At 51.9% G+C, this 27,640-nt stretch overlaps 6 protein-coding genes across 6 annotated transcripts; 5 read left to right on the top strand and 1 right to left on the bottom strand.

The window, feature by feature from the left end:
• The first annotated feature begins 4,811 nt into the window (after nt 1–4,811).
• Nucleotides 4,812–8,079, top strand: VE01_04995 (uncharacterized protein). Its single transcript, XM_018274461.2, has 2 exons — nt 4,812–5,321; nt 5,378–8,079. Exons 1-2 carry the CDS (start codon nt 5,253–5,255, stop codon nt 7,088–7,090), a joined length of 1,782 nt encoding a protein of 593 aa, XP_018131474.1. The 5' UTR covers nt 4,812–5,252; the 3' UTR covers nt 7,091–8,079.
• A 5,670-nt stretch (nt 8,080–13,749) lies between these two features.
• VE01_04994 (uncharacterized protein) lies at nt 13,750–17,449 on the top strand. Its single transcript, XM_018274460.2, has 3 exons — nt 13,750–14,453; nt 14,614–14,721; nt 15,160–17,449. Exons 1-3 carry the CDS (start codon nt 14,378–14,380, stop codon nt 17,346–17,348), a joined length of 2,373 nt encoding a protein of 790 aa, XP_018131475.2. The 5' UTR covers nt 13,750–14,377; the 3' UTR covers nt 17,349–17,449.
• An 80-nt stretch (nt 17,450–17,529) lies between these two features.
• CCT5 (chaperonin subunit epsilon subunit) lies at nt 17,530–19,850 on the top strand. The gene is made up of 5 exons (XM_018274459.2): nt 17,530–17,747; nt 17,811–17,828; nt 17,885–17,933; nt 17,996–19,112; nt 19,175–19,850. The coding sequence occupies exons 1-5, from the start codon at nt 17,738–17,740 to the stop codon at nt 19,625–19,627; spliced, it is 1,647 nt and encodes a 548-aa protein (XP_018131476.1). The 5' UTR covers nt 17,530–17,737; the 3' UTR covers nt 19,628–19,850.
• A 469-nt stretch (nt 19,851–20,319) lies between these two features.
• On the top strand, nt 20,320–25,224 carry VE01_04992 (uncharacterized protein). Its single transcript, XM_059463662.1, has 3 exons — nt 20,320–20,812; nt 20,873–20,881; nt 20,930–25,224. Exon 3 carries the CDS (start codon nt 20,937–20,939, stop codon nt 24,108–24,110), a length of 3,174 nt encoding a protein of 1,057 aa, XP_059319786.1. The 5' UTR covers nt 20,320–20,812; nt 20,873–20,881; nt 20,930–20,936; the 3' UTR covers nt 24,111–25,224.
• On the bottom strand, nt 25,225–26,013 carry VE01_04991 (uncharacterized protein). The gene is made up of 2 exons (XM_018274457.2): nt 25,609–26,013; nt 25,225–25,522 (listed from the first exon to the last, which is right to left on the bottom strand). The coding sequence occupies exons 1-2, from the start codon at nt 25,888–25,890 to the stop codon at nt 25,337–25,339; spliced, it is 468 nt and encodes a 155-aa protein (XP_018131478.1). The 5' UTR covers nt 25,891–26,013; the 3' UTR covers nt 25,225–25,336.
• A 324-nt stretch (nt 26,014–26,337) lies between these two features.
• On the top strand, nt 26,338–27,468 carry VE01_04990 (uncharacterized protein). Its single transcript, XM_059463661.1, has 2 exons — nt 26,338–26,507; nt 26,557–27,468. Coding segments are annotated over exons 1-2 (738 nt in total). The 5' UTR covers nt 26,338–26,506; the 3' UTR covers nt 27,294–27,468.
• Nucleotides 27,469–27,640: the final 172 nt, after the last annotated feature.

Raw genomic sequence — 27,640 nt, 5'->3', positions numbered from 1 at the left:
GCTGTGTGGTCGGGGAGATGGACCCGGGTGTTTGGGCGGCGTGGGGGAGGGAGAGTGATTGATCGGTTTGGGGGGGAGTACGATGGCAGATGGTGTGATGATGGACGAGTTTACGATATGGGAATACGCTACTGTACTGTACTGTATGTGATGTGATGTGCTGGTTATGTGATGTGCTGTGCGGCACTGGAAGCGGATATGAAGCGTCTCAGCTCAGATCGATCGTACTGTAGCGGTGCGGATAGCGACAGCTCATCTACATACCGTAGTAGACAGTCTCGCACGCATCGGAAACTCGCATCACAGCCGCATCACAGCTGGCTTTACTGTTCTGGACCATACCACCACCACCACCACCACCACCCTACCGCACCGCCCAGTACACTTCCCACCAACCTCCCATCCCTCATCGGGCTCACAATCTCGGCACATCTGACACCTCGCAAACTGACTCTTTCCCCCTTCCCTATCCCATCCGACCGCGGAACCAGGAACCGCGACCGCGAACCCCTACCCAATCCAATCCAATACCCACACCAGCAACCAGGGGTCCATCAAGCACGTGTTCCCGCCACCCCCCCACCGCGACAGAACCCCGTGACCACCGCGTACCCTTGTTCGTCAATGCGCCGAGATGTCCAATGAGGTGCGTGAGTGTGGGGCGGCAAAGGCCCGTTTGGGGAGGCGGACGTTATGACGCCACAGGGGCGGCGATGTGGGGAGGGAGTGAGGCGGAGGGAGGGAAAGGGGATGGGGATGGGGATGGAGTCGTGTTTTTTTTTTTTTTGTCACGAGAGAAAGGGGAGGGAGAATTTTTGAGGGTAGGTGGATGGGGAGTAGAGCACGTCTTGAAGCACACCATGCTGCCTAATTCCCCTCTGCTAATTCCCCTAATTCTCCCCAACTCAACTCCCTCATCCACGCTCAGTAGTATACCCCACACGAGAAAGGGGTAAGTAAACAACCCATCCCACCACCTGACCTCCCCCCCTTCTGCCGCCATCCCTCCCTCGCACGTACGCAACTCCGCGAGACACCAGCCGCCCCCCTCCGCCACCAGCCCACACACACACACCCTCGCCCATCCTCCGAACCCAAAGATCTCTCACGCAGGGGGGCGAAGCCCACCGTCCGGATTCCTGGCCCTAGCACGGACACCGCGGAGATCGGGGAGTGTGGCCGCGGTGGCCGTGGCGGGCGAGGAGGCCCGATTGGGGCGGCGTGTGTGTGTTTGTGTGTGTGGGGTTGGCTGTATGGGATGGTGGGTATGGTGGTAGTAGGGTAGTAGGGGGTTCCGGGGGCGTGGGAATTGGGTAGATGGATGGGTGGTGTGTGAGATTAGGGTGGTGGTTAATTGTTAATTGTTAATTGGGTTATTACCTTTTTTGCTTTTTTGGGAAGGAGGGGGAGGGGGTGATTGGAATTACGCCTTTGGGGATAGATAGATGTTGACGAGGGATGAAGTTGACGACGACGGGCGGGGAGGCGAGTCGTGTGTGCTGCGTCCGGGCGGCGAGACATTGCCATTAATTGCCTATTCCCAATTGCGCATTGCCGTGTGTTTACGAATTGCCGTGATTTTCACGGTTATAAGATACGGCAGTATGAATACGGCATAGTTTGCCATGGGATCATGTGAAGAGTTGCCGCGGCGCGGCGGTGGTGGCGAAGAAGGCCGGGGGACGCGAGGCGGCGGGGAATGGCGGACTGACTGACTGGTCATGCACTGATGAATTGAGGTTCCTGCCGCGGTACGGTTCAATTATGGTATAGATGGTATTATGCTGTTTCTGTTATTCTGGGGAAGAACATGCACGCTGCGCAGGGGAAAGCTTGGTTTGCTTTGGGTGAGTCGTGCAAGGCAGGGCGGATGGGGGATGGGAGAGCCCGGCGCAGGAGAGTGTACGTGTATGCATGCAGATTGCAGATTGCAGATTGCAGATTGCAGATTGGAGATTGATATACACGCATATGTCAGTGAGTAGTCGAGTATAGGATTTTGGTTAGAGTACACGCATTTGGGTTGTCAGTTGGCTGGTGGTGGTTGTACTTTACTCTGCTCTGTGGTGGTGTGTGTGTGTGATGTGTGTGCCGGACGAGACAAAGACAAACGCGGTAGGAACTTCCCACCCACGCAGGACCCCGAGATTTGGGGATTTGGGGAAAAAGATCGGCCGCGCGATGTTATGTACACCGATTTCGTACTCGTAACAGTACATCCGCACACACCTACTCACCATGTGTCTGCAAAGTTACTTTACACCTGTTTTACCCGTCGGAGTACTTCCACCCCAGTACCGACGATACGTACCTTTTCTTTTTTGCCCTGTTCCACCTGGCCCAATGGGCTGGACGTTTGCGGGGCCGAGGGAAGTTCCAGATGGAGCGCTAGCGGCTGTATGTGACGTTCCGAGGCTCTATGTATCTTTTTGGTTTTGGTGTGGCAGAAGAATGGCAGGGAAGAGCGGTCGGATGGGTCCGGGAGGGTTTCCGGGAGATGACGGTCAATCGTTAATTGATTCAGGCACCACAACCAAGAGACAGACAAACGCCTAGCACACACATACACACCTAGCCACCAGCAGTGGGAAAAGATACATACACACACGCACATACACGGACACCGTGATCTTCTCTCCCCTCTCCCCTCTCCCCTCTCTCCCCCTTCCCCGAAAGGATCCTTTTTCTAGTGCGTATATGGGATTCTCCGCCTGGGCTTCTTTCTAGTAGGTTGGCATTCGCCCTGGATGTGGGACTCTTGTGACGTTAAGGGAGGGGGGTTAGAGTGGTTAGAGTGGTTAGAGTGGTCGGAGTGGTTCCGGGTACGCGTTTTTTTGTTTTTTTGCTTTTTTGGGGATTCCCCACTGAGGCCTTTTTTTGGGCTGGTAGGTTGTCCACTGCCACGTTCACCTCCACCCACCTCGCTGCTACTCCGAAAATGTAGACCCGTGGTGGAGATGGGAGGGGGAGGGAGGGGAAGAGAAGGTGATAAGGAGGATTTTCAGGATGTACCGTAGGGAGTGTTACTGCACTGGATGGATGCGGAGAGAGAGAGAGAGGGCTGGACGGTCGCGTAGTATGACAGGCGCAACGTCTCATCCGAATCATGGCATAGCAGGATTAAAGCGTCTGTCGACTGCGTTTGGTGCGCGCATTGCCGCGATCTGAGATCAGACGGCAAGCCTATAGCGTACTTACTTACTTTACTATACGCTGTCAGAAAAAGTCACCTGCCCTTCCCACCGTCCGTCCGTTACCAGGCGACGGGGCGGGGAGAGAAGACAACGGACGGAAGGGAACACACACCAGCCAGTGAGCCAGTACCCAGTGCGTGCGTGCACTCACCCTCACTCACCACAGACAACAACTGACTGCTACTGCGACGAGAACGTTTGGGCGCCGAGGCAGGAGGGACACCGCCGGGTACTTGGGTTGGAGTGGTGGGGGAACCTAGGTGATGAGGGGGACTCAGCGTGTTACAGTAGGTACTGGGGGTTGTACCGAGAGCACGGTGTGTAATGTACCAACTGGACTGCTGTTTTCTCTCTTTCTCTTGTAGCTCAGGTGATGTGCCCTATTTCTCCTCCTTCCCTCCTTGCCCTCTTTTTTACCAAATCTCCAATCCCTCCAATCCCCCCCCAATCCCCTCATCCCGCTCCCACTGCCGGAAGAAGGAAGAATGTTAAATGTACCCGCGTACCCGCGTACTCTTTCCTCCGTCTGTGTGTCTGTATGTCTGTTACGAAGAAGAAGAAAGAAAAACGAAGGGTTGAACGCTAAAATAAACACGCTAGCTGGATTGGATGTGGGGCAATTCAGGCTATTCTCTGTGTCTTTTGCGTGTGTCTGTGTCTTCTTCTGTGTCTGTCTTTCTCGGTCTCCTCTCCGTCTTTCCCCCCCCCCATCTTCGACACCATACCTAAAAGGGTAAGTAAGAATGACTAGCGCATGATTTCCTAAAGAGGCAAGTGTCCTTCTCTTTCTCTGACTATTATTTTCCCACACTCTCGGCAAACCGCGCGAATGCACAACCCGCCAATTGCCATATGTTAATGTGTACGTACTCTATGTACATACAAAGCCCTCGTTCCCGGGCGGTTTGTGACGGTTTCCGTCAAGTACCACGCTAGTTGACTAAGGTGACTAATTTCCTCAATGGGATTGGCTTGGCTGACTCTTTTATAGGAGTTTATCGCCCCGAATGACTCCCGGCTTCCCCATAGTCGTCGGCCCTTTCTTCTTTGCCCACCGCCCCCCATATTGCCATGCTTCTCTTTGTCCATACTATACTATACCATACCATAACATACAACGTCTCTTCCCACCCCTCTCACTCTATCTCTCTCCCCTCCACGCCTTCACGATTCCCCCATTCTCTGTCTCTCTTCCCATCCCAGACTTTATATCCCTGCCGTAGGTCTCATGGGCATCAGACTGTACGTAGAATATACGCATACTATACGCAGACTATACGCAGAGTATACGTCGTCTTATTGTGCGGTGTGTATGTAATATGTCTCCGCATCTTCGTACTGAAAAAGTAGTTCCGTGTGTTTCGCCGTCCTCGGTATCCACCACCCTCCACCAGCCAAAATTCCCCAACTCCCACCCACTTCCCACCCAAGAAAAAACTACCCAATGTAGGAAAGTCACTTTCCTTAGCGTCTTGTTAAGCCACTACTTCCGCTACTCTCCAATACCTCCCATCTACCCAGAAAACCTAACAAAAACCGAAAGTGACTAGCGTCCAGACCCAGACCCATTGACAAGTAGGTGTACATACATTACCCTGCCCTTGCCTCATCACCCATCACCCAACAACACATGCTTCAAAGAACATACCTCACCCACCAACTCTTCACCGTCACTCCTTCCACCGAACAACAACACAACACTCTCCGCTCTCAACCTCTCCAGAAGATCCGATTCAACTATCTACAACTACCAGAATACTTTACTCTACCACTTCGAATTCCTACTCTCGAATTTTCGCACTCCGCAGAATCGTTCGACAAGCACAGCCCACCTCGATAGTCTTATAACTGCAGCAGCCACGGTCTAGAGCAACATTCTTCGATGCACTCCGAAGCACCAGACGCTTCCACCGAACTAAGCAGGAACTCATAACCATATTCGCCCCTCGCTCCTTCCGAACGAGACAACTACATCTATCCCCCAGCACCGCGATTTAGCTCGCGGTTCCACACTCAGTTGTGCCTTCACTTACGAGTCCGCTCGACAATCGAGCAGTCATGCCTTCCTTAGAAACGCCGGTCTTGACCGTCGACGCCAACACAATACACCGAATCGACACCAGAAACGTGAGTACACGCTCGCTGCGATCTCCAACTGGACTCTACTAATCTCTCTTCTGCAGGTCGAAAACCTCTTCAGTATATGGACCCTGTTCTCCCGGTGCTCGGGCTCAATCGAGGAGGGACGTCGCTTGGAAAACCTCAGCTGGAGGTTATGGAATAGAGAGACCTTCTGCTGTGCTCCAGGAGAAGCGAACGCAACTACGCCCGCCATCTCGATATCGCAACGGAGTTCAGAGGGTCGCTACACTGCCGACATCCCAGATCTGTCTGGCAGCATCGACTCGATCGACGAGGAGGCCATTGAATCCGATAACGAGGAGAGCGCATCCACATCAGCACCTCTTGCCATTACGAGGCCCCGTGTACGGAGGCAGGACTCGGGTTGCAACCGCAGCCGAGGCAAGGAGAGACACATTACTCCAGACGACTTGGAGAAGATGGTCATCACCATCAAGGAGAAGAAGGACCTCGAGCCATTAACCATGAGCACTCACTCATATCTCGCGCCACTCGCGAACAAGATCACCTCGCCACAAATCACCTCCCCAAAACTCAGCAACACCGCCACTCCCATCATCTCCGCACCCGAGCCAGAGAAGGCATCACCAGCGCCATCTTCGCCACAGAAGTCGGTTGAGTCAACCACCACCGACACAACATCAGCAACCTCGGAACGCAGTGCCACTAGCGTCGTCCGTGGATTCTCACCATCACAGATCTCCTCGTCATATCGCTCAATACCTTTAATCACCACACCCGCATCCCTACCGAAGTCAGCGCTAGCCTCAAATACGAGGTTGACAGCACCGAAGAAGCATGCAATGTTCGCACTCGGTGGCTCATCACAATCTGACAACGACTCGTTCCAGGAGAGCTCATTAGAGAGCCGGATGCAACAGTCGAAGAAGAACAAGGCGCGCTCTAACATGTTCCAGCTCGGTGGATCGTCAGCGGAGGACGAGAACTCATTACGCGATAGCATGCAAAAGAATTCGCACCGAAGTTCACTCAGCGACGCACTCAGGAGGCCAGAGCAGAAGAAGCAGACTTCCTTCAAGGAAGAGGTCGCCACTCGCACAATCGAGGAGATGAGCGACGATGTTTTCGAGACCGACGATGACATTGATGAGAGCGCGATCGATGACGATGAATCTTCGGATTGGGAAGACTCGATGGAGGAGAGTGGAAAGTCAAGCATTGACGACAAGCTTTCCTTCCCTCGTGTTGAATCCCGACGCAACTTGACATCTCGCCGATCTCTCATCACCACCATGCTTCACCAGAATGATCGTGCTGCCGCACTCCAGAGCGCAGCATCAAAGTCTACTTCGGCATTACAACGCTCCCGCACCTCTACGCCACAAGGACCATCCGATGCGCCATCTCCCGAGTCCGACGACAGCGCGCCTTTGACAATGAAGAGCCGCATGCGTCCTGGCCAAGAGGTTCCTCGCACTGGTGCCCAGCCAATAATCATGACCACCACCAATGTCACTCCTCACCAAGCCGCCCTGTCACCCAAGACCACCCGCCGCCAGATGCTCGCCACCGAGCTCACAGCCAGTCTCCGTCGCCACCTCCTCTGGGAGCGCAAGCAAAAGAATCAGACTGCCTCGGCTGTCCTGAAGCGCAGGCACACGGCGCATGACGTCGCGAACCTTAAACAGTACCCCGACAAGGTGCACCTGGGGACGGAAGACAAGGGTGACCATGGCAGCTGGAACCAGTACTTCGGCCAGGGTCTTGGTGAATATCACTCCAAGGGGTGGTAGACACATACCTCGCGCGCTCTCATCAGTCGCATAATATTATGCCTCGGCCCACCAAAGCGACGATGGGGGCGCTTCACAGCATACACTACAAACACGTACCAACATAATCGGGGAGAAAGAAGACCAGGCTCCACAGCCACACACATTCATGCGCTTTTTGGGGACCATCTCTCCCACAGCTATTACGAATATACTTATCCGCCTCTCCGACCGCGCGCTGCACACGAACAGCACCGGCGCGAGATGGCCTGTTTACTACTCTACCAAATACAGACGGGGTCGCAGGACCAAGTGGGAAAGGAGGAAAGGGGTGCGTCGCACACAATTCAAGTCTAAGCAAAGATACCACGACCATTCAAAAGTGACAGCGAAAATGCGAGTTTTAACGGCGGCATTGTTCGGGAGTTTCCCTGGCTTTTCGAGACGGGAAGGGGTTTATTACATGATGATTTTGCTATCTTACCTTTTAGCTTCATCATATTTTTATCATCGCGGGCTGCCCGCCATTGCATCGCATGGCTTGGTGCATTGCATTGCTTTTTTATTATTTTTGCTCTTTTTTTATACTCAACAACAGGGGTCGGGCGGGATGCATAGCCGGTCTCATGGCGTTTATTGTTTACGCGGAGGGAAGAGGAGGGGTGGTGTACAGGACGTCGTGGTTACTAGACCACGGGGATGTTTGTTGCTGAATGACCTTTTTATTTTTTATTTTTTGGAAGCTTTTTTGATACCACGGTGGAGCGAGGCGAATACTGCTGCTGCTGAGAGCACAGATATCAGAAGCAAGGGGGTGGTTGGTTGGTGGTGGTGGTGGGGGACGTGATACTCTAGAGAGGGGTCAAACAGGAGCCTTATTTTTTTTACTCTACATACACGCAAGGTGCCGAGGTAGAGGAGAGGAGACATGTAGATGCCCTTCTTCCCTTCTCTCGCAAGTAGCTACGGAAGAAGAAATTAAAGAATTAATCTCATGATACTACACCGTTTATTCACACCCTATTGATTTTCGTGACCCTTGTATTTTGTGTGTGCGAGAAAATTTGTGATGTGATTGTGACTATTACCGCGTTTTCGTTGGGTTGTTACGTGCTTACAGTACAATGTACAATACAATACTACGTATCCCCCGGTGCCGTGCGTGCGACAACGGAGCCTGAGCCGTCCCTCACTGACACTGACATCTCCCCATCACCCATTCCCCCTCTCCCGGTCTCGTCTCCACACATACGCGCACGCACGCGCGCTGTTGGTTGTATGTATGTTGTATGTTGCATGTTTGGTGTGGGTAACACGACACTGACACGACACGACAAAGACGCGAAAGCCGAACACACGCGCATTTCTCGGGAATTGTTAGGGTCCTTGTGGGACTTTGCGTCGTTTGGGACGGGATACGATCACGTGATTGAGGGATTTGGGGTCTGCGCCTGAGCGAGGGAGGGAAGGGAAGAGAAGGGGGGGAACTGTGCGGTGGGAGGTGGTTGCTTTCCCCGGATCTGCTCTCTGCCCTCTGCCCCGGATTTGCGGGGGAAGTTAGGGGGGAAGGTAGGGAGAGGTAGGGGCAGGCCTGGGTTGAGAGATTGATTGATGCGGCGGACGGATGGGAATATCGCGGAGTGATGGGCGAGCGAGGTGTGAAACTAGCGCCGTGAGAGTGATGTGGTATCCGGAACCAGAATCTGGGGAAGGGAGTGAGATGAGACACGGCCTGGGGATGGGATGGTAGATGGGGAGATGGGGATGGGTGGAGTTTCTCCGTCCTATCCCGCCTGGAAGTTTTGGGGACGGGTTGAGCACGCGCACTGTTCGTTGTAAATCTTGTCCATTTCCGATGGTTTTTTTCACCTTTGTTCGTCCTCGTTACCGTTCTCGTTCTCGTTCTCGGTCCGTGGATGGATGGATGGATGGATGGTGGAGGGAGCGGGATGGGGGAGGTGTACTGTCAACTATAGGCGTAGACCGGGGGTGAGTGAATGGAAGGGAAGGGAAGGGAAAATGATAATATGGTAGCTGTTAATTCTCCGCGGAGTCATGCCGTGGCTCATCTTTTTCCCGTACCTTGCGAGCGAGCGGGCGAGGTCATCGCATGCGATTGCGTGGCTCATCTTATTCCCGCTTTACCTTGCCCTTTACCAAACTTCAGCAGTTTACTTACAGGGCGAGAGAGAGCCGTTAGCTCCCCACCGGAAGAAATCCGGTGTGCTCGGTCCCTCACTTCCCCACGACGTCCGCCTTTCCCCTCGGCATAGCTTCGGGCTATGCGGTACCGAGAGAGGGAGAGACCACGATGCCTTCCCTGGCTTTGTCCTCGTACCGGGCGCGCACCGGCGAATTGCCCTTTGTGGGGGGTCGGGATTTCTCGGCGTTGTTTGGGTCTGTGGCGCTTGGGGACGTTGTGGCGTTTGTTCGGGGATTCATGTGCGAGTGCTGCTTATGGGTGAGGGGTTTAACATCTCTCCTCCGTAAATACAGGTAAGCTACTTACTGTAAGCAGTAATTGGGGAAAATACCATTGGACCACACGAATTGGAGAAAAGGTGGTGAGGGGAAAGCAGGAAGCAAGGAAGGAAGGAAAGGATGGGGCAAAAACACGTGCCTTCCCACCGGGAAGTGGGTGGCCCTCCTTTCTTTTGTTTTCCCCATAATCGGCGGTACTGCGGTACCCGCCCTCCAGTCCCTCAGCGCGCACGCAGTCAGCACTCATCCGGTCCTTTTTCAGCGACCGAGGTGGCTGCGCGCCGCGCTGTGGCGGTGAGCGCGCGGTGTGTCCTCGGCGCTTGGGAGGGGAAGGACCGAGTTGGAGCCGCGGTCTTTGAGGGAGGGCGTGCGTGGCGTTGAGGGGTTGAGATCCAGCAGGCAGGGCCGTTGAGGAAGACCACGCGACGGATTGTTTCCGGGGTGAGCTTCCTGGACTGGTTGTGTACTGTACTGTACTGCTGTACTGGTGGGTGTGGTGGGATCTGGGGTGCAGCGGCGGGTAGGTGGAGGGTGGCAGTGGCAATGGTGGACGGTTGCGGATTGTTTCAGGAGTGTGATGCGCGAAGGGTCCTGGGGCGTTGGTGGCCGCGACGCTTCTGGGGGGGTCACATGTGAGATTGAGGGATTGGGGGACGTCATGGGGAGTGTGTTTGTGTGGGGTTAGCCGCGATGTGTGGTTGTATGTGGGGTTGGGAGGAGGATGTGGGGTTGGGAATGAAAGAAAGGGTTCAATGATGTTTTCGGGGGGGCGGGTTGATGTCATGGTGCTTTTGGGATGGTTTCGGTCGGCCGCGTGACTGCGTGTTGAGGGTTTGTTGGTTTCGGGTGCATAGGGGATTTGGGGATTTGAGGAGTGTTTGCAGATTCCTGATGGGGAGTGAGGATGCTATGGGAGTTCAATGCCGAGAAGCTTGTGTTGGCGGCTTTAAGGTTGTCACAAGATGATGGAATTTTTTTGGACTTACTCCTCCTTCCTATTCCGATGTGATCAGGGATAACGGTGGTATTTAGGGATGTAGACGCTAAAGGATACAAATTCCCTTACTTTTCGTCCCGCTCCCGCCCGAGTTGTGCCAACCGTCGCCGGAAGAGGTAACTCAACTCGCACACCGCTCTCACAATGCGCGAATGGGATATATCTTCAAGGCTGTTGGCTATAGAAAAGACGGTGCAGCTAGGATTGCCTAGTGACGATAATGCAATCTGGTCGATCTTCTTTGTGAGGAAGTTGAATTGTTGCTTATTCTTTGATGCGCATAGGGCGAGTAAGCGTGCATTGTGGACCATTCCCTATGGGCCGTCTATCACGGATTTCAGCTTCCGATGGTGCCACTATTGAGGTGCCACTATTGAGAACGACCATTCCTCCGGCCACTATCACGGGCTTATAGGGACGTTCCACAACCTCGGGTTAGTAATTATACGGCCATATGACGACGAGGTCCCTGGCGTGTAGTCGATCGGAGCCAGGCACAAAAGCTCGTAGTAGGGCGACTGGCGGATAGACGGACTGGTGGGGGTCGAGTTTCACATATATACCTCCCACAATGCTACGCTCGAGGATACTGTGCTTCGTCGATGCTAATTGAATGGCGGTGCGTAGTTCTCCGTAAGGATCTGAGATCTGCAAGCATACTTCTTACATACGCCTCGGCTGGGGACCAAGAAATTCATGCCTTGAGTTTGGCTTGTGTAGAACGTGATAACGATCCTTGAGCTCCGCTGAGACGACTCTTTCAAAAATAATGGTCAATTGTAATATGCTGGCTGTTATATCACAATCTCCACAGCTCAGGTCTACAGCTGTCCCTGTGCAAACAAACTTCTCAGCCTTAACTCCCACCTGCATCCAAGAAACACCACAAGCATCTCGACATTCAGGCCCTTGCATTACGTATCTCACCATGTCGCAGGCTCGCTGTCATCCCTAACCCTCATCTCATCGCAGGAGCAGTGCGAACCATCCAACGAACCGTGCACGCGCATACCCCCAGGGACGTATGTCGCACCGAACATGGCAGAAAAAGAGGGGATCCCAGCCTTAGCGCCAATTGACCAATCAGACACCGACGCTCAGACCATCAATATCGGTGGGTGCATCGATCGGAAACTCAATCTGAGATGCTTGGCGCGATGTTGGGACCGATGGGCTAATTGTGGAGTGGGTTATTATATAGGCTGAATGGGAGGAGATATCTGGTGGTTTTGGAGGTGGAGGACGGTGGTTTCTGCAGTGATGGGAGGAGGGAGAGTGGCATTGGGGAGGAGTTATGGGTGGTGGGTTTAATTCTATCGAACTGCTATGAGCACTTCCTCCTGTGGACATAATTCCAGAGAGTTATTTGCAATATGGCATCTGGAATTGTTTTCAGGGCAAATATTGACCTATAGATTATACAGGCTCACAAGCCGCAGACGCGTAACACGCCTCTTGAATGTGATAGCTTATATATACTGCCTCTCTGAAAGACCATGTGGCCTTTCAGTAAACATTACTCGGTTTATGGAAACTATACCCGGGAGTATCAAAATACCTCGATCAATTGGCCAACGTTAATATCATGGTTAATATCATGGTTAATATCATACATTTACCGTTAAATAAACTCGAAGTTTCCACGCTCAAAACCAATACTCTTGGCGAAGTTGTTGGACTGACTTGGAAAATAGGAATGACGTTGGAAGGTCAGGCCATCTGGCAAGTCTAGACCTGGCCACAGCTGTGCAAGGATGAGGCGCAAGACACGCATCCAAATGCTATGCAGATGAGATCGTTTGTTTACATCCAGACTTTGTCTCAGCGTCAACATCGAGGACGCGTCTCCAACGCGAATCCAAAGGAGTCATGTGCATAACGGCATCCCCCAACCTCCCCTAGAAACCAACGCAACATGCCAGCTTGCGGGACGGCTGCACAGCGTTCCTGCGTACACCACTGAACCAACATCACCCCACGTGCGATCGTCTCGTGCCTCATCGATATGCGTGTCTCTCCCCTTACGGGAGCCTCCGTTGCGGGGGAGACATCCATGTATCACATCACAACTATTAACTTTCCCGCCAACGAGATCTGATATGCGCTTCGGCCCATGGGATGAATCTGGACAGTTGATCCAACGCGCCTCAGACTTGCGACGCATCGCGCGCGTCTGGGTCCTTTGTTATTGTCTGACATTCCACCACGTCATGGGACGACGTGGCGGCGCGAGACATGGGTGATAGCCGCGGTGTCTCGGAGGCGGGAAGCGACGAAGGTGGGCCTGGGCGTTGGAGGATCAGCTGATGGCGGGGTAGGGAACAGACAGGTCGCTGGGGCGATGGGTGACAGCTCGGTGCGGTGGCGACTTTTTCGTCTTGTCTCAATGTGTCTCGGACACGACCTTCGCCGTCCCTGCACGGCGGATGTGTCTTAGCCCCGGACTTGGGCCCATCCGGGGGAGTTGGAGCTCTCTCCCGATTCGCCCTGTTTTTGATAATATGGGAGACTTCTCTGAGTGAGGAGTACGGCGCTGGCGCTGACTGACTCGTCTGACACCATTATTATGCGCCTTTCAAAACTTATTGATATCCAAGCGCGCCGTGGTAGGGATGTATCATTGATGGGATATGTGACCGGTAAGCCCACCAACAGAATCTTTTTGAATTGTAATCAATCCGGCCTCTCTATCATTTCAATTGCCGTAGAAGAGCGACTGACTCGGGATTTGAGCTCATAGCGTGCTGGTATGTGTGGCGATGACGACAAAGGCGGGTGTGTGTTGACAGATGCTTTCGTCGCTCATAAGGTTAAGCTTTGAGTACTTTGCTGTACCTCGCTGGTACTCGAGACAGAAACGGGGAATAGATGTGACACACGGTTGGGATTTCTTGATCTCTTGATCTCCTCCCTTTTCTACCTGAGTCAATCTTGAACCTGGGGGAACTATCGTCCAACCATAGGATTGGGTATTTGCTTCTCGCCACGGACATACGGAGACATCTCCGGTCCTAGGTGACCCCGCGGCGGGGAGGGGGAGCGAGTGAAAACTTGATGAGGTCATCCGGCGGTGTGGCTTTATGCGTTTATGCGTGTTATCTGGGGGACGATATAGGGTGGCAAAGGGGATCTGCCGATAATTGTTTTACCTGTCCGCATTTAATAGTTAATTTAATTGATTAAGATTATCGTTAAGTTAATTAATTAATTAATTCATAAATAGCTGAATATTTTTAATTAGTATCTGTCTGGTTTATTTTTGTTTGTGTGCATTTTCTCTTAGCAGTAGTCTTGCGCGTGGCAATCGCAGAGGCGCAGTTTAGAAAGTTGCATATCGCCCAAGTATCTATTTTATCGCTGGCTGGTGACTCAGCCGCGGGGCAGCAATAACCATGAGTCAACACTGCGCATACTATCAATGATGGCTCATAATGGATCACAAGGAAAACGAGTGCGAGTATTATCTATTTTTCGCCGCTTCAGTTAATTAATAATAAGCTGTCGATCGAAGCTGAACGTATGATATAAACAAAGAACTCGTCAGCAACGGGAATCAGCGAAGCACAGCTCAGCTCGTATCTGCCGTTACCAGGAGTTCCCGCAAACCATCAACTCCGGCAAACAGGGAAACGACAACACCAAAATCAAGTGTCACTTCCCAGCAACAGCCTAGACTCTCACCGGCGCTTCCGGTACTGGGACTTAACTTTGTGTGTGTTCATATTGGCTGCACTGCACAACCCCTCACCCCCGTCACCACTCACCACCACTCGCCTTACGAAACGAAACCTAACGCGACACACACACCACCCCCCCAACCCCCCACAACAATGGCCATAGTCACTTCACCCACTTCACCACCCACGCCCAGCCCTACCGCGTCCGCAAGCGCCCTCACTTCTTCAGGTCAGCAGCTCCGCTCCCATTTTCCCTCCCCCAATCCACGCTTGGCGTTGATCCTCACCGCCTCGAGGACAAAGGTGACTCGCATTGACGCACCGCGCGCGGTGCATAGTTGATCAGAGAAGTGTGTGGTGGTCACTTGACCTCGCTGATGCGTTGGCAGATGTGAGTATGGCTGCTGGTGGCATCGTGGCCGGGGCCCAGGGTGCGTTTCCGGCTGGCTTGGATAGGAAACGTGGGAAGGCGTGTAGGTTCTATGGGACCGTTGCGGGTACGTATTACTCTTTTTTACTTTGGGTGTGGCTTAGTGTGCTTGATTGCTTTTTGTTGGGGGGGTGGTTTTGATACCGATGTTATTGGTGGAAGGGGCCGCGTTGAGGGTTGCGTGATAAGGATCGATTGTTGGGATGGATCGGAGGGACGAGGCTGCGGGCCGTCGTCTGATGGCGATTGCGATCGGGGTTGTTCGCATGATATCGATTTCTGTGCTGTGCAGCTCGGATTGCTCGCATGAGGTTGTGCACCTTAGCTGCAGTGCAGCGCAGATGAGTTTCGTACATCGCTTTCTCCGAGGACGATCGATTCATGGGATGAAACGATACTTGCAATATACTTGTCACGTTATATTTACATGTAGCCATTATCACAACCCAGAGATAGTGGAGAGTCGGAGACGGATTATTATATCACAAGCTAATACTCAAAATAGGATGCCGAGCAGGTCAATCCTGCCCATTCTCACATGATGAATCTCAGCGGGCATCCCGAAAGACCCCAGCTGCTCGGCCTGACTCCGTGGCCAGCGACAGTTCTTCTAACCCCCAGTCCAATATGCCCCTTACCACTTCGCGAGCCCAGGCGATAACGAAGCCGGTCCCCTCGTCTCGCGTTGTGACCAAGCCAATCCCTCAGGCACAGGCTGAAGACCCGAGAGAGTTCCAGATCGGCCAGATCAGGCGGCGTTTTAAACCCCGGGAGCGCAAATCTGAAGATGGTGGTACCATTCTCGAGTTTGATTTGAAGCCATCGGATCCGGATTTCCCGTTTGAGATGACCGCGCTGGCGTGCTTACTTGTGGTGCCACAAGGCTATCCGGAAGAGTCACCAAGCCTCAGGATTAGGAATAGTGACATTCCTAGGGGGTTTACTATCAATGTGGAAAGGGGGTTTGATGGGTTAGTGGAGGCTAGAACGAAAAGTATGACGTTGCTAGCATTGATGGGAGCGCTGGATAAGAACCTCGAGGCCTTCTTGAGTGAGAAGAAGGCCGAGACGATAAAGCTAGTGGCCAATGCTGATAAACGGCATCTGGAAAACCTACCCGTGAGGGCGGTAAATCACGAAGCTGTGTCATCTACCTCCAAGGGGAAAGCTGTCCAAACACCGAAACCGGTGCAAGCTCCCCGTCCCGCACCAGTGTATTATTCCAAGGTGCAAAAGGAGGAAGCTCAAGCCAAGAGAAACTCGGAGACGAGACAGCTAGAGGCAAGACTGGGACGATTGCCCCTTTACAAGAGGTCAGGAGATGGTATTGCCTATACTCTGCCGATTGAGCCTCGGAAACGAGGCGAACTCCCAGTGCCTCTTCGGTCTATCAAGACAATAGTCTTGTTCGTGCCGCTTCTGTATCCATTGCAGAATTGTCGTATTATGTTGGAAGGCGTGAAGTCTGAAGATGCAAAAGCGACAGAGGCAGCGTTTGAGGAGCGTGCGAAGAGAGAGAAGGAAACAACACTGATGGGCCATGTTAATTTCATGGCTCAGAATATGCATGTTCTGGCTAAGACGCCACTGAAAGTTCCAGTTGCCGACAAACCTGTAGTTCAGGAGCCAGAGCCTGTTGAGGCAGTTGAAGCCGAGGAAGCACCAGTTGTTGCTGGTGTGGTGGACGAGGAGAGGAGCCATATTTTCCACATTCCGAGACCTCCCGAGTGGGCGATAGAAGGTGAGGCGGAAAGTGAAGAAAGTGATGGCTCCGACTACTCATACGATTCCGAGGACTTCGAAGGTGGTCCTACGGACGAAGAGGGCGAAGGAGAACAAGAAACCCTAGAACCTCTTGACACGACGGAACGAGGGACAGCGTTATCATTTCCTTTCCTTGAGATTTATGGCATCGAGCTTCTCGAAACAACGGTCTTAAATCTAACAATCAAGTGTGAGCGATGCAGAGACACTACCGATATCACAGGCCTTCGGAACGGCGTCAAGAAGACCGAAAGTTGCAGGAAGTGTGCCACGGTTCTAGGCGTCACGTTCCGCCGCGACTTAATCCACACGAATGCGATCCGAGCCGGATTCCTGGACCTCGAAGGCTGTGTGCCCGTCGACATGCTCCCAAGTACCTTCTTGCCGACATGTTCAACGTGCTCTGAACCATTCCCTGCACCTGGAATAGTGGCACATGCAGCCAATACAATCACTATCAACTGTCGACACTGCCATGCCTCCATGACACTCAAGCTCACCGCACCGAAGTTCCTGCGCATCACCTCTGCCGCCATGCCAGCGTCTGGACCACGGCGGAAGCGGGACATGCTCCACCTCCACCCAGGCGAAGCACTCCCACTGAATGGCCGCTGCACGCACTACGCGAAATCTTACCGTTGGTTCAGGTTTAGCTGCTGCAACAAGGTCTACGCCTGCGACAGATGCCATGATGAGAAGGAGGAGCATCCGAATGAGCGGGCCGAGAGGATGGTGTGTGGGTGGTGTAGTCGCGAGCAGGCCTTCCGGAAGGAAGACTGCAGGTTTTGCGGGAGAGGACTGGTGAGAAAGAGGGGAGGAGGGTTTTGGGAAGGAGGAAAGGGGACGAGAGATAAAGCCGCGATGAGCCGCAAGGATCCGAGGAAGTATAAGAGGAGAGGAGGGGGAGCGCTTGCGAAGAAGAAGGATTAGGCTGGGCTTTACGGCATGTAAATGTTGGATACGGATGCTGCTACCGTGTAGGATAAGAAATTACCATAATTCATAGTTAAAAGCTAGAATCTAACGAATACCGTAAATTTTGTTCCCAATTGTGATTTATACTGTAAACTAAGCTACCCCTATGCTCTCCCGTCCCGTATCTTGGCGCGGCGAGGCTATATTTTAAGGCATCAACTAGTTGTTGCCTGATATGAAATTTTGGCGAGACTTCAAGTGGGCGCGTTTATCTGGATAGGGCCGCGTCGAAGCAGCATATAAGGTGTTTTACCACACCGATACATATTGTACGCCTTTAGAAGCTCTTATCGAATTACTCTACAGCTAGTTGATTTGCAGGAGCAGCTCCTGCGACCTTCAAGATGGCGATGAGTATGTCCCCCCCCCACCCCTGAAGATAGCTTGTGGTGCGGATTGCTAATGTGGTGCTTCCAGACATCGATATGTCCCAGGGTACGAAACTTCCGATAGAAACGGCATTCGATTATACTGACGGTGTGGTATTATAGCTCAGGTCGTGAAAGACGAGCAAGGCCGACCTTTTATTGTCGTTAGAGAGTACGTCCTCCCTGCGGCTCCAGACCCCTTCCATCAGGAGTCAAAGCTTACCCATACCTCAGCCAAGGAAAGAAGAAGAGACAACATGGCAACGAAGCTGTCAAGTCCCATATCCTTGCCGCCCGCACAGTCGCCAACATCGTCAAGACCTCATTAGGACCCCGCGGACTCGACAAGATCCTCATTTCCCCAGACGGAGACATCACAGTAACCAACGATGGTGCCACCATCCTCGGCCAAATGGAGATCCAAAACCACGTCGCAAAACTCCTCGTCGAACTGTCGAAATCACAAGACGATGAGATAGGTGATGGAACAACGGGTGTTGTTGTTCTGGCTGGTGCTTTGTTGGAGCAGGCGGCTGAGCTGATTGATAAGGGAATCCACCCTATCCGGATAGCAGACGGCTACGACCAGGCGTGTGATATTGCTGTTGCAGAGCTGGACAGGATCGCAGACACAATTGAGTTTTCGCCAGATCACAAGGAGAACCTGTTCAAGGTGGCACGGACGAGCTTAGGAAGCAAGATTGTCTCGAAGGCACACGACCAGTTCGCCCAGATCGCAGTTGACGCCATTCTCTCCGTCGCCGACCTGGAGCGCAAGGACGTCGACTTCGAGTTGATCAAGGTGGACGGCAAGGTTGGAGGTTCTCTCGAGGACTCTCTGTTGGTCAAGGGTGTTATTGTGGACAAGGACTTCTCGCACCCGCAGATGCCGTCCGAGGTTCGCGATGCCAAGATTGCGATCCTGACGTGCGCGTTCGAGCCCCCGAAGCCGAAGACGAAGCACAAGTTGGACATCACGTCGGTGGAGGAGTTCAAGAAGCTCCAGACCTACGAGAAAGACAAGTTCACGGACATGATCAAGCAGATCAAGGATACCGGAGCTAACCTGGTTATCTGCCAGTGGGGTTTCGATGACGAGGCGAACCACTTGCTGTTACAGAACGACCTGCCAGCCGTAAGATGGGTTGGTGGCCCGGAGATGGAGCTTATCGCCATCGCGACAAACGGCCGCATCGTGCCACGCTTCGAGGACCTCTCCGAGGCGAAGCTGGGTAAGGCTGGCGTTGTCAGGGAGATGAGCTTCGGAACCACGAGGGAGAAGATGCTCGTGATCGAGGAGTGCGCCAACACCCGCGCTGTGACCGTCTTCGTCCGCGGTAGCAACAAGATGGTGCGTCCCCCTGTACCCCTGCATATTGAACCCCCAAACACGTGACTAACAACCAACGACAGATCATCGATGAGGCCAAGCGCTCCCTCCACGACGCCCTCTGCGTCGTACGCAACCTTGTACGCGACAACCGCGTCGTGTACGGTGGTGGTGCCGCCGAGATCGCGTGTTCGATTGCCGTCGAGGACGCCGCTGTGTCGTCGCCTGGCCTGGAGCAGTACGCCATGCGCGCCTTCGCCGACGCGCTGGACCAGATCCCAATGACTCTCGCCGAGAACTCTGGCTTATCGCCTATTGCCGCGCTGGCGAGCATCAAGAGCCGACAGGTGACGGAGAAGAACTCGAGGCTGGGTGTCGACTGCATGCAGACGGGGAGCAACGATATGAGGGATGCGTTTGTGATCGATCCGCTCATTGGGAAGAGGCAGCAGCTTATGTTGGCGACGCAGCTGTGCAGGATGGTGTTGAAGATCAATAATGTGATTATTGCGGGGACCGGGGAGGACGATTACTAGGTGGGTTCATCACGGGGTGGCATGGGGGCATGTACAGTATCATAATTGGGATGGCTGTGTATGATGGATAGATAGTGTCTATCTATAGATGAAAAGCTACCAAAATGGGACCACGAATTAGAGGAGGTTTACGTGTTCCTTGTGATCAAGCATGTCTTCCTATTTTCTGCAGTTCGAGGTTGATTTTGTTGTGATTGAATACCCCTAAGTTATTTATGCGTCTCATGTTTCCAAAGTTCTCTCACTGGCCTGGTTTTATCCCTTGAGTATATCGAAGGTTTGTGAGTTTCTTTTGTCTAAAGTGTATCTCGATAGCTGCACCAAGCTGGTGCAAGGCAAAGAAAGGTTTCGATCAGCAGTGTAGCTCATTGACGAGACTGTTGCATTACACAATTACTTGTGATTTCAGGATAATCAATTTGTTATCCCAGTGGGAGCATGGCAAGATCGAGAATAAAGTAGGGGAGTGCTAACCCAAAGGTGATGGGCTGAACAGCTCTGTTCTGTGAAGTGACTATTTTTGGCTTAGAGCCGCTAGACGCTCCTGCCTCCTTACTCTTTACTCCCAGCTGCCTCCTTCATCCGCTTCTACACAGCCGTTTGAGTTCAGTTCGCTCATGAAGCGTTAACCTGTAACCCGGCTGCCTACACGCGAATAAATTTCACCCTCACGTTCACTTTCACTCCCACACACTTCCTCCTTGCCTTCTTCAACCTCTTTCCAACCTCTTTCTGAACAATCTTCTTTAACCTTTTTGATCTTACACTTCTACAATAAACCTTTTCAATCACTGAATCCACAAATTAACCTACTCCGACAAACTGGATCAACGTCGTCGCTTTCAGTTTCTGATCGCACAACCCTTGAGCTTGGTTCTCAACTCGTCTTCTCAACTCTTTCGGACATCACCAAGTGCGTTCTGAAGCTTTTATTCAATCGAAACCGTTAAACTGTACCAATAACTGACATAGCCAGCTAGATTTGGTTTCCGACTCAAGTTCACTTTTCAACTCCGATTTCAAATTCACTTCCCGAAAACACCAACCAACGCCCATCTCAAATACCTCGCCTTCTCTTGCGTGTTATCCAAGACTTTCTACCAAGATACCCATCTATTCTCTCCTTGAGTTTGATTTCATCTAGTGTTATTTTCCTCTGGTAATGATTCACACCTGCATCTTCCTGTAAGTCCCAAAGACCTTTCACTCTCTTTTGATAAGTCACTAATGAACAACCAACACCAGTCTTTGATCGTGAGCTATATCCTTCTGAGCCACGATGTTCTCTACTCACACAGATAGATCCAGAATGGGTCGTCAATCTGGCAGAGCCTCGTCTATGGCTCGAAATGCTGGACCACCCCGACAGCTCCGCTCGACTTCGCAGACAAAGCCGAAGTCTGGGCAACAGATATGCAAAAATTATATACTGGGCCGTCCATGCCACAAAAGCCCTAACTGCAGATACTTCCATGACGAGGAAGCTCGTATCAATTGGGGGAACCTGAAGCAAGACGAGAAGAAAGTTGGTAGCCAAGCACACAAGGCGTTGATGATGTCCGACACAGCAAAGCCAACACCATCCAGCCTTACTGTTCCTTCCAAAGCTGGAACTATCTCCCCAAAGCAAATTCTCACGAAGTCAACAATATCCCAAACTGCCTCAACTTCCGATACCTCGCCAAGCATGCTGTCCACTGCCACTACCCCCCTCACCGACTACGTGCATCCGCATTTGCGCAAGAGCTCAAACAGCAGTTCAAACGCGAGTCAACCGTCCAGCATCGATTCTGCTGCGGGAAAGCTGAGCTTTAATGAATGGAACCAGCACCGTGCAGTTCTTGCTGCGTCTTTTACCCCACGACTCGCCGGGAGCACCGCCATGGTTGGCCAAGACCAGCTGGACGGCGTTCTCAAATACAAAACCGACATGCTCACTTCCGGGATTGTTCCACTTCGCGAGCAACATGTCAAATTGCTCGCCGCAGCCAAAGAAAATGCGCAGGCCTTTATCAGCAGATTTCCTGTCGATGTTACAAATAATATTGACCGCGTTGCGGGCGGCATTGCAGCCACTGCTGGATTTTTACCTTTCGACGCTGGTGCGGGCGTGAAGCCTGAGAGCATTACCGATGAGATGTGGGCGTTTATGGGAGAGAGAGACGTCAAGAACATGTCCATTTCAACCAACTCTAGCAAAAGATCTAGAGCTTCACGGAAGTCCATCAACATCACAGCAAAAGTCATGGGCTTTATCCATCGCCGTGTTAATACGGCTGACACCCCTACACCACTCGGTGTCGGTCATCCGGCATACGACAGCGGTTATGAGAAGCCACGGGTTTGCCTGCCAAACTTTGGAAATCGTCAGGCTAGCCCAAATAAGCCTCGATCTCCCTTGGACCAAGTTCAACCTGCTCTAGGCCTTGGTATAATTCACGAAGCTCCCCTGAGCAGCCTTCCCAATGCTCCCAGAAAAGATCCGGTTGTCTTCAAATATCAAAGCCCACAGGCGGCCACCGTTCGTGACAATTCAGCACACATAAATGCTTGGCTGAATGCAGCCAAATTCATCGCCGCTGACGACATGGCCCTCGAGGAGGAAAATATCATCAGAGCAAAAGAAGCATCTTCTCAAAGCAGAGTTGAAATTGTCTCCAAGTTTGTGCCTCGACAAGCCACAGTCACAAACAGTTCATACGGAGAAGCAGTTTCAGGCGCCAGACTCTTGAGCCGCCCAGCCTTCCCAATTGCATCGGATGGGGTGGTAGTGAGCAAGCCATTGAATGAGCTGATTGAAGATGCTCATACAACGACTGTTGCGAAGACAAGTATCAACTCGGAAAATTATTCGAATGACGACGTCGAGAGCAATCCAGATGATATCCAAAGTAACTTTTGTCACCAGGTTCCAAATGAGTCTGTTAACTTTGGACGGACAGCAATGGCTAAAGCTGGCTCCATGAAAGCCGAGTTATGCATAAACTACATCCGCGGATTTCCATGTTACTATGGCAATGAATGCGACAGATACCATGATGAGGAGATTCGCAATGCTGCGATGATGAATCCGTGCATGGAGTATAACAGTGGCCAGCTCTGCCACAATCGGAAATTTTGCACGCTCTATCATGACGTGGCCACTCACAATAAGAATAGAAAGGAGATGACCCCAGCCCAAAAGACTGCCCCGGGGATTTCTGGCTCGTCTATCGCCCCTATGAACGCACCGAGATGCCTAGAGTTTGCTCTAGGCCACGAATGTCCTCGGATGCCTACATGCACACTATACCACGATACAGTTTTCCGCAACGCTACCAGATTCGCAAACGACATTTGCTTCAACTTTCTTCTGGGGTTGCCTTGCCACGCTGAGATGTGCAAATATCGACACGATATTGGCCTCCGAGACACACTGAACGGGGTTCGCTCATACCGTTCGATGCCATTCATGGACGGTGCTTGCTCGAATAAGACCGAGGCTTCCAATAGTGAAAACCATAGACATATACAGGAACGTCCCAACGTGCTGGCTCCAATCACCGCCACAATTCCCATTGCCATTAGCACCGCTGCACCGCTGTGCTTTAACTATCTATTTGGCATGCGCTGCAGTGCTGGAACCAATAATTGCAGATTCAAGCACGAAGAGGGTCTTCGTGCGCAGGTGATGAAGAACACCTGCAGAAAATTTGCCGTGGGGTACACTTGCATGGCAGGTAGAGAGTGTAGATTCTATCATGATGTTAAGTTTCGCGATACGTTGAGAGAGTATAAGCTTCGCCAAGTTTCCGCACAGGAAATCTCCAAGGTCGATGCTAAGGGTCTCCCTCATGGAACCCAGAAATGTACTCAGGAAACCAAAAAACCAAGCAACTTGGCTGAGAAGAAGGTTGTGGCCAGAACTGCATCCATTGAACCAACCTCACCAGCAAAATCCGAAGGCGCAACTGCTTGGGGAGATTTTGCGGCGCATATTGCAACCGGGGATGCAGAAGCAGCCACACGCGCACGTACGAACAGTTCAGGAGGATCTCAGACTAGCCTTATTACGGTTTTCAGAGACAGGGCTGATAAAGCTGTTAATAGCACAGCGCCAAAGGACAAAAAACCCGGTAACACATCCATGGTACCAGGAAAGAAATCTGGGTCCAAATCACGAGTAGTTTCAATCACCAGCCGGGATTCCTCAAATACGAAGCCCATTGCAGCAAGGGAGGTGATTGAATCAGGTAGTAGCAATATTTCGCAGCCCTTTGTCAACAACACTCCGTGCAATTCGAAGCTCACGAGATACTGCCCCCGATTCCACGGCGGGAGATACCACTGTGAGAATGAGGATAAGTGCGGCTTTGTCCACGATCCGAAGTTGCAACAAATCTACAAATCTAAGGACCCCAGATTTCAAAACACGAAGCCACCAAGACATGGTGCCAAGACCAGCCAGTGGGCAAAGAACTCATATGACTGCGGCGCTTGGTAAGGGCATTTCGACTTGTCAGATATACTATTTGGTGTTTGGGTGTGTGGACTAATATCGTATCGGTAGGAGCTTAACGATAGTTCCAATGGCACCTCTAGCCAAGACCAAGGGGAAATTTGTTCGGTTTCCTCTTCTACCCGCAGAAATTCGTTTGAAGATATGGGGCTTTTGTCTCGCCCTTCCATATTCTCCGATTGTACACCAGCACTTCAAGAATGTGCGCAGTACAAAGCCCACAGCAAGATATGTCTGCTTCACTCGACATCCTCCTCTCCTCGACACCTGTACTGAATCACGAGTTGAGGCATTGAAATACTTTTCACTCGCTCTTGGGACTGTTACATCTCCACCGCGAACTTATATCAATTACGAGGCATCATCTGTTTACCTCTGCACTCGCCGCTCGGGCTATTTTATCCCTATGATGCAGTCACTTCTTCCTGTCGATCTCGCCAACATTCAGGGCTTGACTCTAAAACTCCGAGATTGGCTCATCAACGACGACTGCGTTTTCCGAGACGCTATCTGGAAATTTACGAATTTGAAGAGGTTGACGATGCTCATCAGCACCAGCGATGAGGATGAAGAGTTTCGCACTCCTGTAGCTAAAGATGTTCTCATGTCTACTTTGGCATGGCAAGCTGATGAGTTGAACCCTGGGTTTAGGATGCCACTTATCCATATTATGGTTCTGGATGGTCTGGAGATCGACTCAGATCCTGAAGAGTACGCTCCGCCAGCTACCAGAGGCGAACGAATTGCAGACCACTTTCATGAGCTTCAGATCCAGGCGCTATTCTCCAGCGCGGTCTAATGGCCAAAAGGATGACGTTGATGTTATATGCAATGCTACTTTTGAGAATTGTTTTATACTTGGTTTCTTTTTTTCTTTCGCGGATAAGAGGTGTGCTGAAGGGATTGGAAGATTTGCACATCTGGATACTATGGAACTTTGTGGGAGAGTTTATGGGTGGTGCATTATGGATGGCTGGAGAAATTTCATTTCAAAAGTTTCTTGTTTTTGCGAAGAGCTGTTTACGAGAGACGGGGTCTGGATTCTGAGTGGTGAGACTTAGATTAGCCAATCCTGTGAATCTGACAAAACTTTCACAATCTCCGTCCATACTCAAGTCAGTCTGATTTACATTCCCAATACCTGAATAATATATAGTGATAAGTAAGATAGCCAACCCCTCTTCCATTTCCACTATTTCAAGCTCTTCCAATTATCCCAGCCATCTAGTTTTTACCTCAGGGGCCTTCGGCACCACCTTGCCCTTCTTGGGATGCCCTTGAGAACTGGGCCTCCTATCCTTCGGCGCACCTTCTGCTCTGTCTTCCGTCTGAGGGCATTGCTTCGACACTTCTAGATTCGCAGGCGAATAGTCAAGGGGACTATTACTGTGATCGGCCTATACAGTTCAGCATCATCCTTTCACACAAATAGAAGCACAGCTTCCCAGCACTTCAACGGCTCCATAGATCAAAGCTAACTCACCGCGTGCTCTCTCGCCGCCTCATCCCTCTCCAGCTCCGGCCGCGTAATCTTCGGATCGAAGCTCTCCTTATCCTTTGCCGTGCGCTGATCGTCGCTCGACAGCGTGTATTCGTGCGTCTCGCCGGTCGTATCGCGGGTTTCCTCCTTTTCCTCTGGACGTACGGCCTTGATGATGGGCTTGATGATGGGCTTGAGGATCGATCTGACGGATGGTGGAATGTGGACTGCACGCGTGTGCGAGGCAGGTAGGCGGGCGTAACGGGCTAGGTGGAGGGGGCGCATGGTGGGGTGGGGTGAGGTTTGGTGATGCGTGGGAAAGTGGATTGAAGCTATGGATAAGATCTCGAAGGTTGGATTCTATGTATTTCACGAGGAGAGAGGCAAATGAATGGAAGGAGTGAGGTTGCTATCTATTTGAAGCTGTCTGCTGGTATACTCTAGTTATGGTTAAAGATAACGTCATAACGCGGGCCACATTGTCGGTCGAGTGGTTGACCTAACTTGACCAATTATTATTGGCTATTGAAGCCACGAGACTACATCTTAGTGAGTGCGATAATTTATTTTGTTCTATATGGAATTTTAGTGAGGTTTCTGATGATATTTTGTTTGTTTATACTCATGGGGACGTCCCCACGCTTGGTGGGGTTACCCGGAGCACTGTCGTCCTGTAACCCCACCTTGTGTCTTGCCTTCAAGGTTGCCACTGGTGAGCACGACAAAATACGATACGAGTAGCTTACTACGCAACTTGAGTCATTTCCCTAATTTTTATTTTCTCAACGTACATATATCCCCTATACCCATACTCCCACTCAATTTAAATAATACCCTCAACTCAACTCTCCTGTTGCTAGTCTCGTCGAATTAAACGCCCCTCAAACGTTACCACTCCACCAGTAAGTTGCCCCTCCCGCAGTCCCCTCCAACCCCCGCTGATCCCCATAGTGCCTACCACCATCTACTTCGTGCGCCACGCGCAAGGGTTCCACAACCTCACAGCGGCAAACCACTCCATGCCCGACCCCCTCCTCACAAAACACGGAGAATCCCAATGCGCCGCCCTCGCCGCCTCCTTCCCCCACACCGAGCGCATCACACACCTCGTCGCCTCCCCGCTGCGCCGCACCATTCTCACAGCCCTCCTCTCCTTCCCCTCGCTCGTCGAGCCTCCCAAGTCTCTCAAAATCGTCGCCGTCCCCGAGCTCCAAGAAACGAGCGACGCACCCTGTGACACTGGCAGCGTGCCCGAGGCTCTCGAGCACGAGCAATGGGCTGGGAAAGTTGACCTCTCGCGCGTGAAAGAGGGGTGGAACGACAAGAGTGCCTCGAGTCCGTGGAGTCCTGCGCCGGAGAAGGTGGAGGCGCGGGCTGTTGTTTCGCGGCGCTTTTTGCAGGAGCTAGGCCAGGAGTATGAGGAGCGAACGGGGCAGGAGGCACATATTGCGGTTGTGACGCATGGGGGGGTTTTGCACTTTATTACAGAGGATTGGACGGGATTCAATAAGGTGAAGGGGACGGGGTGGGAGAATACCGAGTGGCGCTCTTATGTGTTTGGGGAGGGGGAGAAGCAAGAGAGTCTCGTGGAGACGGGGGAGAGCTCGAAGAGGCGGGCTGGGAGCAAGATTCCGTTGACGGCGGATGAGGAGAGGGAGTTGGCGAGTATTGGTGGGCTGAAAAATTGAGGTTTCTGGGGTATGATATTGGGAGTGTGATGATGGCAGTATAAGCGCTTTTGAGCCATCGTGTTTTCTGCGATTAATAGATAACACCATAGACAGATGCTGAGATAGAACAATAGAACAATGGTCAATCCATATTGTCGATAGTTTATATGTATTTATCTAAAAAAAATTTGGGCTATCTACTTGTCTGACACGGTGCAGGAATTATCGAGACCTAGGAGCAAATATGACTAACTGAGAAATATGACGGAGAGATTTTATTATTGACTGCACGGCGACGAGCAGAATCCCTTCTATGAGTCGCAAGGGCAGCAGTCGTGTGAGAAATGGAGCCGCAAAAGCAGAAG

This window comes from Pseudogymnoascus verrucosus (genome assembly GCF_001662655.1).
Source record: "Pseudogymnoascus verrucosus strain UAMH 10579 unplaced genomic scaffold scaffold_15, whole genome shotgun sequence".
Lineage (NCBI taxonomy): Eukaryota > Fungi > Ascomycota > Leotiomycetes > Thelebolales > Thelebolaceae > Pseudogymnoascus > Pseudogymnoascus verrucosus.
Note: the sequence above shows the minus strand (reverse complement) of the source record. Positions and strands in the feature narration are given on the sequence as shown.